The 16,109-nt window shown below is 42.3% G+C and overlaps 1 protein-coding gene across 1 annotated transcript in view; it reads left to right on the plus strand.

Annotated features, from left to right (window-relative positions):
* Nucleotides 1-16,109, plus strand: part of GPC6 (glypican 6) — a 1,213,294-nt gene that overhangs the window by 1,174,735 nt on the left and 22,450 nt on the right. The window contains exon 7 of the mRNA XM_011933786.1: nt 654-790. Coding sequence (XP_011789176.1) covers nt 654-790 — 137 coding nt within the window. The remainder of the gene's footprint in view (nt 1-653; nt 791-16,109) is intronic.

Raw genomic sequence — 16,109 nt, forward strand, 5'->3', positions numbered from 1 at the left:
AGACACTTAAGATGCTGGCACTAAGCTTTTCCCGGCCATCCATCCACAGGGCTGTGAATTTTACACTTACCCATATTTAGAATGACTTCTCTTTCAGTTCTAGAGATTTTTCAGAGGGTTTGGTTTATTGCTTACCACCCATGTGTGTGCTCTAAGGGCCTGTCATTTGCACTAGAGCAGAAGTACCAGCAGCTGAATTAGTGGCAATATTTATTTTTTGCAGAAACAAGGAGTCCATTGGGAATAGTATTTATCTCTTGGTGCATTTGTTTTGGTACGGTTGTCTGACATGTAAGCAAATGAATTCTAGAGACTATACTTGGGGTGTTCACAATAGGGACTCTCAGCACGAGAGGGACCCGAAGCCAGGCGTGATGCTTCGTAGGTTTTTAATTCAAAGGATTGAAGGACAGAAAAGATGGAAAACAAAAAGCCAATTACCTGAGAACTGTCGGCTAGAGGAGGACTGAGGGAGAGGAAAGGAGGCTTTCCCAGGCAATAAACCCTGCAGTGTAGTGTCTCTCTCTTAAAACTGTTAGAGTTCCTGCTGGTCACATCACAGGTTCTATAACCTTCGCCTGTGTATGTCCTTGTGTAGAAATGGGCAAATCCTGAGCAGAATACTCACTTGCTTTCCTTGGTTTCTTGATCAGGTCACAGACATAAAAGAGAAATTGAAGCTCTCTAAAAAGGTCTGGTCGGCGTTACCCTACACCATCTGCAAGGACGAGAGCGTGACAGCGGGCACGTCTAATGAGGAGGAATGCTGGAACGGGCACAGCAAAGCCAGGTGAGAGTGACTTGATGTGTGCATGGACGGGGGCACAGCACACCCAGCCTTGGAAGGCTCTCCTGGCACAACTCTGCAGATCTGTTTATGCAAAAAGCAGCAGAGGGTGGAGGGACAAGTCATCACTTAGCAACAGCTGTTGGGAGTGACAGGTTTGATGGGCACTTGGGAGCACTTACTCTCAAGGTGCCATTAAGCGTGGAATCCTTGTTCAGAACGCCTTGCCTCTGGATGAGGACAGAGGAACGGTGGCAGATGCCAGGTTTCAGACACCCTGAGATCACAAAGAGCCCTTTTATGTTCACTTAATGGCTTTAAGATACTGAAGCTATTTTTATCCATAGTTAAATTTCCAGGGCTCTTTTTTTTCATCACAAGTTAAACAGGAAATGAATATTCAACTGTTTTTTTTCCACCCTAGTTGGAAAAAAAATTGAAGTATTCATTGGCAAGGTAACAGAAAATGTCTGAGGGACACTGAGAAATGGTTCTAATAGGTGACACACTTTGGGAAGTCCCATCAGAACCTCCTGACAAGAGACAGCAGTTTTCATCATTCTGCTCTGCTGACCAGTGCTGTGGGGACTTGATATGGAATTTCTGAATTTTTTGATTCAGCCCAAAAATGGGCTTGGCCTGGATTTTCATAAGGTGGAGAGGCTGGATGGGAGGACTGTTTGGGAGTTAGCAGGCAGGGCAGGACACAAGGACAGGAATCTGCCAGAGCCCTCAGCAATGGGGTTGCAGGTGGATAAAGCAGCTGGTAAATTGGACTCAAGGAATCTTTGAGGATTGACTAGTGGGTGGAGATGCTAAGAGGGGAATCTGTTCTGGGGCTTTATTGAGCAGTTTCAAGCATTTGAAGCAGCTGTGATCAAAAGGAAACAAGAAGGTATGTGGTTGGTCAGGAGCAGTGGCTCACGCTTGTAATCCCAACATTTTGGGAGGCCAAGGTGGGAAGATAGCTTTAGCCCAAGAGTTTGAAACCAGCCTGAGCAACATTGTGAGACCCTGTCTCTACAAAAATAAATATAATCTGTGGCTACTAATATAAAGTGCATAGCTATTACGTTGGGAAGAAACTGCAGAAGTTAAGCAGGAGGTGCAAGGGAGGTGCATATTAGGTGTTTCTTACGCTGCTGAGTTGCAATTTTTAGCATCTATTGCTGTACTAGTCCATTCTCATACTGCTATGAAGAACTTCCCTGAGACTGGGTAATTTATAAAGGAAAGAGGCTTGATTGACCCACAGTTCCGTATAGTTGGGGAGGCCTCAGGAAACTTACAATCATGGCAGAAGACAAAGGGGAAGCAGGCACCTTCCTCACAAGGTGGCAGGAGAGGGAAGTGCCAGTAAAGGGGGAAGAGTCCCTTATAAAAGCACCAAATCTCATGAGAACTCACTCACTATCATGAGAACAGCATGGGGGAAACCACTCCCATGATCCAAGGTCCTGTTCTCAACACGTAGGGATTATGGGGATTCCAATTCAAGATGGGAATTGGTGGGGACACACAGCCAAACCGTACCAATTGCTAATGTTATTATTAACCATATCAGGAAGAGTTTAGCAAGGTGAAAGCAAGATACCTACGAAAAGAGCTCTAACCATTTCAAAATGCTCCAAATATCAATATCAAATCATAGATCATGAGAAAGAAATTAGTTATGATATTAACAACATGCCGCTATAAAATATTTAGCATTTTGCCAGTGTCTGGCTTTTTAGCTAGGAGACCTTTGGCCAGAAAATTCAGCTATGAATTAACAGCTTCTAGTTTGTATTTTCCCAATGACTGTACAGAAAGACACTGTGAAGGATGGCCAGATTGACTAATGAATATTTTGAGTTCTCTGTTTCCCATCTGTGTTAACCTTTAAGCCTTGGCTAACATAAAGCCTGGGTTTTGAACTGCTATTCCCACAGATCGTCACACAGGTTGCTGATATTAGTCCATAGGCAATTTCTTACAAAAGGAAATATTTTTAAAAGGCCATGGGTAAGGTTAGGGGAAGAGACTAAACACCACCAAGAATATGAATGGGGAAGATAAAGACCACTGAAGTTAGAGCTGGAGGAGATCAGGATGGTTCAGACAAGTTCCTCATTGTGCAGATGAAGAACCCAGACAGGGTAAACAATTAGTCCACTGTTAACCAATTAACAAGGGTGAAAGCTGGGAATCTCCCAAATCCTAGCCCAGTATTTCTTTTATGGCAATACCCTACCTCTTAAACAAACAACAGCTAAATACTGTCCTCCCCAACTTAGGAGAACAAATGAGACAGATCCTAAGCTCTATAAAAGCTTGAGTGGTTCTACAGCATTCATGGAGTCAGTCCACCAGGCCATCAGCAATATGATTAAGTACTCCCTGTGTCCCAGGCTCTGTGCAAGGCCCTATAGATTAAGTGCTCCAAGATGACAATGGGAGGACAAGGCAGGTGGATCACCTGAGGTCAGGAGTTCAAGACCAGCCTAGCCAACAAAGTGAAACCCCGTCTCTACTAAAGATACAAAAATTAGCCAGGTGTGGTGGCACATGCCTGTAGTCCCAGCTACTCAGGAAGCTGAGGCAGGAGAATTGCTTGAACCCAGGAGGAGGAGGTTGCAGTGAGCCAAGATCGTGCCACTGCACTCCAGCCTGGGTGACAGAGTGAGACTCCATCTCAAAAAAAAAAAAAAAAAGATGGCAATGGGATCAGTACATGAGAAGATACAGTGACTGGGGTGAGCCCAGTGAACCTAGGAACATCAGTACCCTACTGCTAGACTGCAGGTTTAGGAAGGGACCACACTGGTAGAGAAACGCATGGATCGGTCCTCAGGAACAAGATTTAAATTTTATCCTGAGATCAATGGGAAGCCATTGGAAGATTTTATGCAGATGGGGAAAATGATCAAGTTTAATGCAATGAAATCACTTGTAGGAATAGTCCAGAATTTAGTCCAATATATCTTTTATTATGCATAAGTATATTATTAAAAGAAGAAGCTGTCAAATATTAGTGATTCAAATTATGTACCCATTGAACAATTACAATTACACGGTTTCCTTTAGTTCTTTTTTTAAAATTATTTCACTAGCAGGGAATCCTAATATTATATTTTTATATCCTAGCATAGTAAATAGATCACCAATAAAGACTTACTGAATTAAATGTAATTGAAGCTTTCTTCTTATCCAAATATTAATTAATCTAGAAAAACATTGGAGAAATTTTTCACTTGAAGAAATTTACTAAAGTATTTTGTAAGTATAAGAATCCATTCATAATGCAGATAATAACATATTTTTTCACACTTTTGAATTATGAGTTTTAAGATGACAGGCCTTTTTAATTGTTTAGGAATGGTTGTTAAAAAAGAAAAGAAAAGAAAAGGAAAGAAAAGTTACTCTTATAACCTATGCGAAATAAAAGAGACTAGAAACTTTATTTGTATAAAATCTGGTCAGATACAATGACTCACACCTGTAATCCCAACACTTTGAGAAGCTGAGGCAGGAGGATCAATTGAGCTCAAGAGTTTAAGACTAGCTTGGGCAGCCTGTAATCCTAGCACTTTGGGAGAGCGAGGCGGGTGAATCACGAGGTCAGGAGATCGAGACCATCCTGGCTAACATGGTGAAACCCCGACTCTACCAAAAACAAAATACAAAAAATTAGCCGGGCTTGGTGGTGGGCACCTGTAGTCCCAGATACTCGAGGGGGCTGAGGCAGGAGAATGGCATGAACCTGGGAGGCAGAGTTTGCAGTGAGCCGAGATCAAGCCACTGCACTCCAGCCTGGGCGAGAGAGCAAGACTCCGTCTCAAAAACAAAAAAAGAAAGAAAGACTAGCCTGGGCAACACAGTGAGACCCTGTCTCTACAGAAAATAACCCTGTCTCTGGGCATGGTGGCAGGCGCCTATAATCTTAGCTACTCAGGAGGTTGAGGCAGGAGGATCACTTGAGCCCAGGAATTTGAGATTGCAGCAAGCTATTATTGTGCCACTGTACTCCAACCTGAGCAACAGAGTGAGATTCTATCTCTAAAAAATAAAAATAAAAAATAAGAAGAGATAATTTTTTTAAAATTCATCAAGTATTAATAGATATGAAGCAGAGAGGCTTATTAGAACTGATAGAGATTGTCATGCCTGAAGTTTATAAACTCAAGCCTGTGCGATAGTTCTCCAATAAACTAGACATTTCTTCCTGTCTTTCTGTTTTATCTATCAGACTCCTTCAGCCACATTTTTCTGTTTGTACCCGCTCATGCAGCCTTTTGTCCTATCTTAGTTTTTGCTCAGGCTTGTCTTCCATCACCCTTATTTTTCCTGATTGCTTTCTGAACCTTGCTCCGTAGCTCTCTACTATACTTCCTTGATTCAGAAACATACTTATTTCAAATTTTAACGTTTCTGACATCAAAATGACTCTTACGGTAGATATTTCCATTTACTCCAGTGATTATCTTATTTTTTAAAAAGCTGTTATTAAGTAATGGCACCAGTTGAAATTGATGATGACTTCAAATAGAACAGGATACACAGAGCGATGGCTGCTGTGGCAGTCTGCAGGGTGCAATCTGCAGTGGTGAGACTGTGGTTAAGGATGTGTAAGCAGTGGCTCCCCTAAGGTTTGAATCCACTTTCATCCCGCAGCTCCCCCAAGCCACTCCACCCTCGCCCATCTCTGACAGATCTCTCTCTGCCTCTGTAGCTAAACAGGTCTGGAACAGGAGGTGGGGTAAGAGGAGACTCTGCCCTTTGGTGGGAGGAAATTGCAGGTGTACCCAATCACAGTGACCCTATCAGCATTTAAATCTTCATTCTTAAAGCAAGAATGGGTTAAACAAAGTGGTTAAGGGAGTGTCTTCCCTGCTTCCTCTTTCCTTGCCAACTTCCTGGGACAATGTGAAGATCAATGAGATAATCTCAATAAAAATAGTTTGTAGTCCTGAAACAGTGCTTGTCAAACTTTAGGGTGCAGGCTAAACTCTTGGAGATCTTATTGAAATGCAGATTCTGATTCAGTAAGTGCTATGGATTGAATGTTTCTGTCCCCCAAAAATTCATAGTTGAAATCCTCACCCCTTGTGCAATCATCTTTGGTGGTGGGGTCTTTGGGAGATAATTAGGTCTTGAGGGTGGAGCCCTCATTAATGGGATTACTACCCTTGTAAGAGGAGACATGAAAGAGGTTCTCTCTCTCTCTGTCTCTTTCTCTCTCTCTGTCTCTCTATCTCTCTCTGTCTCTCTCTCTCTCTCTCTCTGCCATGTGAGAACACAACAAGAAGACAGCCATCAGCAAACCAGGAAGAGAGCCCTCATCAGACACAGGATATGCCAGCACCTTGGTCTTGAACACCATGATCCCAAGAATTGTAAGAAATAAATGTGCATTGTTTAAACTGCCAGTCTGCAGGATTTTTGTCATAGAACCCCAAGCCAAGACAGTAAGTCTGGGGTAGAACCTGAGTGAGATTCAGCATTTCTTTTTTTTTTCTTTTTTTTTTTTTTTGAGACGAGTCTCGCTCTGTGGCCCAGGCTGGAGTGCAGTGGCCAGATCTCAGCTCACTGCAAGCTCCGCCTCCCGGGTTTACGCCATTCTCCTGCCTCAGCCTCCCGAGTAGCTGGGACTACAGGCGCCCACCACCTCACCCGGCTAGTTTTTTGTATTTTTTTTTAGTAGAGATGGGGTTTCACAGTGTTAGCCAGGATGGTCTCGATCTCCTGACCTCGTGATCCGCCCGTCTCGGCCTCCCAAAGTGCTGGGATTACAGGCTTGAGCCACCGCGCCCGGCCGAGATTCAGCATTTCTAACAAGCTTTTAGGTGATGCAGTTATTGTTGGTCCAGGGACCACACTTGGAGTAGCAAGGCTTGAAGGCAGGATTGCCAGAACTAGCACATAAAGATAACAGACAACAAATGGAACACACTTATACTAAAAAAAAAGGATTCATTGTTTACCTGAAATTCACATTTAATTGGCAACCATGTGTTTTATCTGGTGTTTTAGATGTCCCTATTAACATGTAAGATATTACCTTTTTCAGTCCACACCCAAGCCTCAGGGAGCATGTTGCAATTTTGGGAGTTTTTTTCTTCAGTGACACCCTAATGTTTCCTTTAATGGGGCTTTTCTTATAATAAAAATAACAACAGCAATATGAGCTAGGAGTTCACATGGTTCAATTGTAACATCACCCACTAATGATAGCCAGGTTATGGACAAGGTTGAAGTCTTCTCAACAATGAATTGCATAGGCTTCACATGTGCATTAGGAGAGAATTTCAAGTTAGAAATTTTAAGCCTTCACAATACAGGATATCATCCACACAAACCTCTAGTCTTTAATAGTGTCATTTTGATGAATGGCAAGAATGAATATTTTGCATTCTTGGTCAGTATTTGATTCAGTTAGTGTCTTACCTCAAAAAATACCATAGATAAAATAGCCTAAACAACAGAAATGTATTTCTCATAATTCTAGAGGCTGGGAAGTCCAAGATCAGCGTGCCAGCAGATTGGGTTCTCTTCCTGGCTTATTATAGACAATGGCCTCCTTACTGTATCTTTAGAGAGACAGAGAGAGTCCTAGTTCCTTTCTCTTACAAGGGCACTAGTATGAGAAATCATCTACCCTCATGATCTCATTCAATCCTAATTACCTCCCAGTGGCCCTACCTCCAAGTACCATCACACTGGGGATTAGGGCTTCAACATGTGAATGTTGATGGCACACAGACATTGTTTTCAGAATCACATCCTATTTATCACAAGAGCTAACAAAGGATTTTTCTTAGAGTTCATGGCAGTGTCTGTCACTTGAGAAAGACAGCCTAGTCATCTTCAGTGGCCAGCAGGAAAGTGAGTTTGCAAGTGTAACTTCTACTTCTTCCATTTTTCATTTACCTAAGCAACTTCTCAGGGGTAAATGTGAGAAGACACAGCAACATTCTGACTCAACTCAGACAAATAGGAACTGAAAGGAAGCTAGTAAGTTACAGAGGAAAATCAATAATAATCTAGAAGGCCAAAGGGAAAAAAATTAAAGACTCATGGTGCAGGTTACAAATCTAGGCCTCCCAAAGTTCCTGGGGTGAACTGCGAGACCCTAGGAGGACATTTGCAGTCATCAGTCATCCCTGAGAAGGTCGTTCTGGGCAGTCGGTGGCCGGAATGAGCTGTCTGTACAGAAGCTAGAAAAGAATGATTAGATAGGAGGCAGGAAAGCATAGGCTTGGAAGGAAATAAAACTTTTATATGGTTAGCATATACAGGTTAGAACTTTGTCAGGCAGCAGCAAAAGAAAAAATAAAGCCCTAATGGTGTTCAAATAGGCCCTTACCTTTTTGCTCATAAAGAGGCAGATTCTTTCTTTTTTAGAACGTAGCCGTATTAAACTGCATCACCTCTAACTTCCTGTAGCATTGTTTTCCTTCACACAGACCCTTTTTCCAAACCCAGAGGGATTAAAAAGAAAAGGAAAGTATGGCAGACAATGAGACAGGGTAGGAAAAATGAAAGCTGGTCTGAGAGCCAGGTCCCACCGGCACACTTGTTATCTGATAGGACATAAATTATTTCAGAGTCTTCGGAGGTCTTGAGTCAGTCATTTCCAGACTCCTCCTTCTCCCACATAAAACTGTTGAAACAGCTTTCCGATGTTGCTCCTTGTAAGGCAGTGTTGAGCTGTCACTGTGTCCTTTCTTTAAAATGCTTTCTGGGAGGAGGCTATCAAGGAGCTGGCTGAGGGACAAAATTAATTGGACCCATTGGAAACATGACTTTTGCAGGGAGCCTCTGCTGTTTTTCAAGGCACCTGATCTTGACAGAAATATTGTGTCCCCAAGGAAATCCTTCCCAAGGCCAGGAGGTAAACACAGTAAATTGTAAGAAATAGGAAAAGTAGAAAAATCTAGAAAATAGATCAGTCACTCACCACAGAGTGTGGATTGACTAACCAATAAAAACAGCAAGTCATGACTGGGTAAGTCTAAACAGATGGAAGGAGATGGGATGATGCATGATGATGACAAATCTGTCAAAGATAGTGACTTGGCAGTCTTGAGGACAATATTGTTTTAACCTAATTGTGGAGTGTGACCCAAAGCACTCTAGCTACATTTTAAAGAACTGTAAAATATCCAATATATACCAAGCCAGACACCTTGGAAAAGTGGGTGTATTCGTTCATTCTCACACTGCTATAAAGAAATAACTGAGACTGAGTAATTTATAAAGAAAAGAGGTTTAATTGGCTCATGGTTGCACAGGCTGTATAGGTAGCATGGCTGGGGAGCCCTTAGGAAACTTACAACCATGTTGTAAGGCAAAGGGAAAGCAGGCATGTCTTACATGGCTGGAGCAGGAGGAAGAGAGGGAAGGGGGTGGAGCCATACACTTTTAAACAGCCAGCCCTCGTGAAAACTCTATCATGAGAACAGCACCAAAGGAGAAACCCACCCCCATGATCCAATCACCTTCCACCATCACCCACCTCCAACATTGGAGATTAAAATTTGACATGAGATTTGAACACAAATCCAAACCATATCAGTGGGAATTCTGTCTTAGGACAGAACTGGCTACTGTCAAGCCAGGCATTCTAAAATGCCCACTTCCCTTCTTCAGACACGCTTGAAGAGAGAGGACCCCATAAAGACTTCCTGACTGTCCTGGCAGGGAGGAAGCTGTGTGAACCTCTTGCAAATGGGGAAAAAAAAAAAAAAAAAAAAAAAGTTAGGCAGAGCTGGCTGCAAAAGGAAGAAGGGAGCATGTTGCTTGTTCACAACTCATCATTCCTGAAAACTGGCTCATGGGTCTTTTTTTGCTTTCTGCTCTGTAGTTTGCAAACTGCAGGTCTACTAAGAAAGAATGGGTTGGGGGAGTTCCTGCCAATGAATTAAGAAGCCAAGTCAAAGAATTTCCCTCCTGCTTACTACTGCAATCAAAGAGCTATGTGTTCTCCAAAAGTATCCCCAAACCATTTCCTGCCTCACATTCTCCAACTGGAAAAGAGCCACAGCAAATTCTTCTTCTGAACATGAATGCAGGCTTTAAAACTTCAGATTCTGCTACTGTCAGCCACTCATAAGAAATTAATTTGGCAATTTGGGGAGCCATGTTAACAACTTAATTTTCATAAGAGTACGTTAAAATTGCATAGCAAATAATTATATAAAGTAGCTAAATGACTTGTCTGTGGTCACACTGCTGAGTCCCAGAGAGACACAGGTGACCCAGTCATACATAGCCCTTAGGCGCTGGACCGTATCTCGACATCAGATCTCATGAAGTCCCTAGTGCCTCAGACAACCTAGCTTAACGGTGTTCAAGAATGTATAAATACACTTAAAGCAGAAGGTCACAGTTTGCGTTGAATAATCCAACTTTCCATCCAAGAAAAATGCAAAGAAAAAAGTAATTCTTATTAAGAACTTTAGTACAGTTATAACTAAAACTTGAATTTTTAACATTGTGGTGAAATATACCAAACATAAAAACATAAACCATTGTACAATGGATAGTTTTGTGGCATTAAGTGCAGTCACGTGTTTGTGCAACCATCACCACCATCCATCCACGGAACTTTTTTATCTTCATAAACTGAAACTCTGTACCCATTAAACATAAATTCCCTCCTCTCTATCCTAGGCCCTGCTGACCACCATTCTCTTTTCTGTCTCTTCGAACTTGCCTATTCCAGGTACCTCATATAAGTGGAATCATAAAATATTTGTCCTTTGTGACTGTCTTATTTCACTTACTATAATGTCCTCAAGGGTCATCTATGTGGTATCACATGTCAGAATGTTTTTCCTTTTTAAGGTTGAATTATATTTCCACTGTATGTGTATACCACATTTTATGTCTCCATTCATCCATAAGTGGACACCTGTCACCTTTTGGTTATTATGAATAATGGTACTGTGAACAGAGGTATACAAATATCTGCTCAAGTCCTTGCCTTTCATTCTTTGGGATATCCCAAAGATACCTGTATACTTCTCTTCACAGTACTATTATTCATATATATAATAATGAGATTGAAAGCCAATAGGTCTGAGAAGGTACTAGCAAGGAAGGTTAGCCCAGTGGTGTCATGAATCCAAGTAGCAGCTGTAATAATAATATATTTATTATTCATACATATAATAATGGTACTATGAACATTGGTTCTTGGTACTTTGGGTGCATATATATGCGATTGCTGGATTGTATGGTAATTCTTTTTTTTTTTTTTGAAATGGAGTTTAGCTCTTGTTGCCCAGGCTGGAGTGCAATGGCCGCAATCTTGGCTCACCACAACCTCCGCTTCCCAGGTTCAAGCGATTCCCCTGTCTCAGCCTCCTGAGTAGCTGGGATTATAGGCATGTGCCACCAGGCCCAGCTAATTTGATATTTTTAGTAGAGACGGGGTTTCTCCATGTTGGTCAGGCTGGTCTCGAACTCCCAACCTCAGGTGATCCACCCTCCTCGGCCTCCCAAAGTGCTGGGATTATAGGCATGAGCCACCGCACCCGGCCCTGTTTTTAATTTTTGGAGGAACTGCTATACTATTTCCTACAGCAACTACACCATTTCACATTCCCAAGAGCAGTGCACAGGGTTCCAATTTCTCCACACCTTTACCAACACTTGTTATTTTTTGTTTGTTTATTTTAAATTATAGTCATCCTAATATGTGGGAAGTTTAAAACTTAGATTTTTAAGAAAGCTTCTAGAAGAGGTTGCTGGTACCATAGGCTTTCGGTCCCTTATTTGAGACCCTTGAAACCACATGTGTTTCAGAATCCACAACTTTTTAGATTTCAGAAAAAGACCACAGTGAATATGTTATATATTACATCATGCTTCCAGTGGGGTCTGGGGCTGCAATCCACAATCAAACATATTAGTATTTCTGCAGCAAAATGTATTAAAATTCACACTAAGTGAGATACATGAGGACTATAATTCACCTTGTTTCAAATGAGATAAAGTTTTGCTAAAAAGCAGATGGAGGAAAATTTGGGGGGGTCTTGAATTTTGGCACTGCACATAGGGATTTACATCTACTTAGATGAGTAAAACTCTTAAACCTGCTTAACAGTAATGAATAGGTAGCTTAGAATTTAAAATTGCTATAAAGATGTGTATTGAGTGAAGTTCATTTGTGGCAACAAACTACTGAAATTGCTTTCACTTTACCCTTCTCATTGTGCCTTGAGGCAGTAACAGTCAGGGGAAGAATCGTGCACCAGAGAAGCCCAGGCCGGCACCCAAGCTCCCCATTTCTCCCCATTCCTGCCTTAACTCCTACTTGGATTCATGAAACCCACACTAAGCACCACCGGGTTCACCTTGCTTGCTAGTGCCTCACTTCTCAGACGTACTGGCTTTCAAATTTCATTAAATCTTGAGAGTCATGTGACCTATTCCCCCAATATGCAGTGCCTTACATCAAAACAGCTACCAGCATTAACATGATGATGAGAAATACTAAGCACATGCACATATCAACAGGGTCTTTCTGGAAGCATTGGTTAAACTGTCAGGAGTGATGTTGAATGTTGAGAATAGCGGAGGCTGTGGTTGGCTGCTGGGAAACTTCTGCGGGGATGGTTGTGTTTAATATCTCTCAGATGACAAGAACTGTCAACTCTACCCACAGGACTGGATGTATCGGCCCTCTCATCCCCCAAATTTCCATAGGACTCTTCCACCCTAATCAGTTCTAATGTTTGGATATAGTCAAGGACACCGACATTTTTGATATGCAGTGAGATGCAAAGAAAAATAATTCTGTAAAAGTGCCAAAGATTCAGTTCCTCGCCATAGTCTTGCAGAACAGAAGGCAACCCAAATGAGGAAGCTGTGCTTGGCTGTTCATGGATGCCACCTACCTGCCCAGGGCAGGCTGCATTGGCAAACCATGACATCCCTGCTCAACTCTCCAGGTTGTCCTCACTTCTGGCTTCTCCCAAGGCTGGATCCACCAGGTAAACATGCATCCACAGCCTTGGAACCTGGGCTCTCTGTGCCAAGATTCTCCTTCTATGTCTCCCAGGGGTATGATGGTGCAAAAACAGGATGCTGTCATGTCAAAAAGCTGTGCAAAAATCCAATGAAAGGAATAACATTGTGGGCTCAAAGAGGTATCTATTCTTGCAGGACAGGAGTGTTATGTAAAGAAACCAAATGTGAGAGGCAAGAAATAAATGGACTCATGAGGTCCTCATGCTGAGTGGCGCTTTCACAGACCCTTTGGGTCACACAATGGACATCTATAGATTTAGATTCAGGACTTACCTCTGGAGTGACAAAATGACCATTTTTATTTTCAGCTGTTTTAGGTTTAAGTTTTCACAGTGTCTCCAAAGTCACCCTTTGAATACACCAAAAGGAGAAAAGGCTCTTGAGGACACGGATGCACTGTTACTTGTTTTTATTGTAAGCAGCTGAGCATCAGTAGGCACAGTTAGAGGCTGGGTTTACTTGGCAGTCTCTTATTGTTCCTGGATGTTCAGACTCCCAGGGGTAGCATTCCCAAGTAAGCTATTGCAGTGAGCTTCTGATAAATGAGTCTCGGCTAACCATGCAGTGCACACAGCATCTGAAATAAACAAAGCTCGCCTCTGACTCAGCATAGGTGCAGCTGCAGGAGTCATCTCCCAAAATGTAGAGGAGCAACACCAGAATCGACCATCACCTATCAGCTCTGGTATCAGCAAAAGATGGGCTGCACCTGCTATTGTTTATTCCAATAGGCTGTAACAATTAGGTAGAGCTCACGGATCCTAGCTCATATAATTGCCTGTCAGTAATAGTCAATCCAATGGCATATTTTAGAAATTACATCAGGAAAACAGTCTCAGGAACAAACAGGAATTTATTTACATACCAGATATATTAAAACGCAAGACAGAAGTTATGCTTTATGGCAAAAGAAAGAGATATGAGTCCACGGCTTTTAAAATTTTCTATGAGGCCATTTTTTAGAGCAGTAAATAGTTGGAGCTTCATGGAAAAGGATTTACAATGCACTCCGTGTGTTTTATTATTCATTATTTAGTGAGCATTGTGAAGTCAATTTTGTGCAAAATATGGATGAAGACAGGGGGCTTATTCATGGGACTTCTGATTTAAAATGAGTAAACCATTTCATATACAAATACATCAAGCGTAAGATTCAATACCTGAAAAATAGCTTAAATACCAAAGTTTCTCTGTGTAGTTCTTCTTTTGGAGGTTGATGGATAGAGCTTTTGCTTTCCAGAACTTGGAAAATCACTTGCAGGAAGGGAAGAATTTCAAGCATATGGATATTACACAAGAATATGTAAATAGGAATAATAAAACAGAGGAAAAGATGTTTTTTGAGCTTTCAAGCAACAATAGTAGAGCAAGTAAAAGAATAACAGTAATGGCAATTAGGTAGGGCTGTCCCGGGCCTGTAGAGGGCCAGAGCTGGATGTCCTGATTCCCCGTCAGACCCAATCTTCATCCCTCCACTGTGGCCCTGGCCCTGGAGGACGTCTATAAGCTGTATCATCTGGGCTCCCTTGCCCACCAGCTTCCAGTTGGTTCAGTCAATGGGAGGCAGCAGCTGGAGGTCAAGAGGAGGGACTACAGGGGTCAGGGCCTCCTCCCCCGGACTCCTCCCTGATAGATCTTGATTTGGCAGTTGCCGTGTCATTGGGTGCCTCTCTGTGGTATCAGTTCTTGTTCATTCAACCAACTTCTTCCCCTTATCCCCTGGGCACCCTCTCCTGTGGCCAACCTGGGGCGCTTCACCTCTCTGGGCTGGTTTCCTTTAACTTGTTCAACCTTTATAAATAGCCTCTTCTTTAAACTCTCTGTCACCCCTTTGAGTGTGCCATCTGTTTCTCACCAGGACACAGACAAACATAGCACCTTAGTAGGAATTACAAAAAGGCACCCAGATGGGTGCATGGGGGTTCATTATGTTATTGTCTCTACTTTTATATGTATTGAAGTTTTCTAAAATAGAGTACCAAAAAGAAAAGAAAAAGGCACCCCTTTTGGTGGATGGTGCCCTGCAGGGGTGTAGCTTAGCTGTGGTCTGGATTTCAGCACCAACTCACTCCTGCAGCTTCGAGGGGTGAGTTTGTGCAGCACACGAAATGCCCAACCAAACCTGGCAGCCTGACAAAAGGGTGGTCAGATCCCTGAAAGCTGGGAAATATCTTGAAGAGAAAGTGAGGATAGGCCTGGGTCTTTAAGGGTATTTGGGACTTAAATGGGAAATTTCACTATGCAAGGAAAACCTGTAGGACAGCAAGGCATAGGATGGCTACAGGGAGTCAACTCTATAAGACAAGGAGGGCCCCTGGAGAGAGTATGAGAAAGTAGAAGTGGGTGGAGACCCTTTGATTGCTGAGCTATAACATATGAATTCTAGTTGATGATCCTCCAGGCAGTTTGGGGCAGTGTTTGGGCACTGGGGCTCCAGAGCTAGACTGGGTGTAAGTCATGGTTTTGCTAGCTATTAGCTCTGTGACTTTGCACATTTGCTTATTCTCACTAAGCCTCAGTTTTCTGTTTCATAAAACAAGGATAAAATAGTCCTCATCTCCTAGATTTGCTGTTGGGCTGAATTTAAAGATGTGTGTCAAATGTTTACTGCAGTGCCTGGTAGTTATTGAACGTTAGCTACCATCCTCAAAAGTTTTTAAAGAGAAGAGTGATATGATGAAAGCAATATTTTTTAAAAATTAATCATACAGCATGTGCAGGATGCTCTAGAGAGGAAAGAAGGGTGTGGGGGGGTCAATTCGAGGGTGCAGGGGGTGTCTCTCCAGTGAGAGAAATGGGAAATGGGAAAATAGAAGCAGGTATAAGAAGCTCTGTGAGAAGAGGAGGAAGAGGACTGGAAGATGGACAGATGGTGAGAGTAAGGAGTCAGAGAGGGCCCCAAGTACATTTCCAAGATCTTTAGCCTCCACTTATATAAATACCCCTAGGCAGCTTAAGCAGCTTACATTGAAGGACTGACAATTTTGACATTTTGATACAAGTGAAAGAAAAGTGAAACTCGGAATCATTTGATGATTTTACCCTTCTGTTTTACTGAACATTGGTAAATCTACCTAATTAAACCCAAGATTCTACTACAAAATAAAAACCCTAATAGACACCTCAATTATTCCAGTAACCACTGCTTGCTTCTGAAATGTCCCCAAAGTAGGTTTTTCATATCTAGAATTTCTTCTGATTAAGATCTGAGGTAGTGCCTCTGCGGTTAAGAATGGGCATCCTCGATTTAGGGGGGCGGAGCAAGATGGCCGAATAGGAACAGCTGCAGTCTCCAACTCCCAGC

Source organism: Colobus angolensis, unplaced genomic scaffold, assembly GCF_000951035.1.
Source record: "Colobus angolensis palliatus isolate OR3802 unplaced genomic scaffold, Cang.pa_1.0 Scaffold13, whole genome shotgun sequence".
NCBI lineage: Eukaryota > Metazoa > Chordata > Mammalia > Primates > Cercopithecidae > Colobus > Colobus angolensis.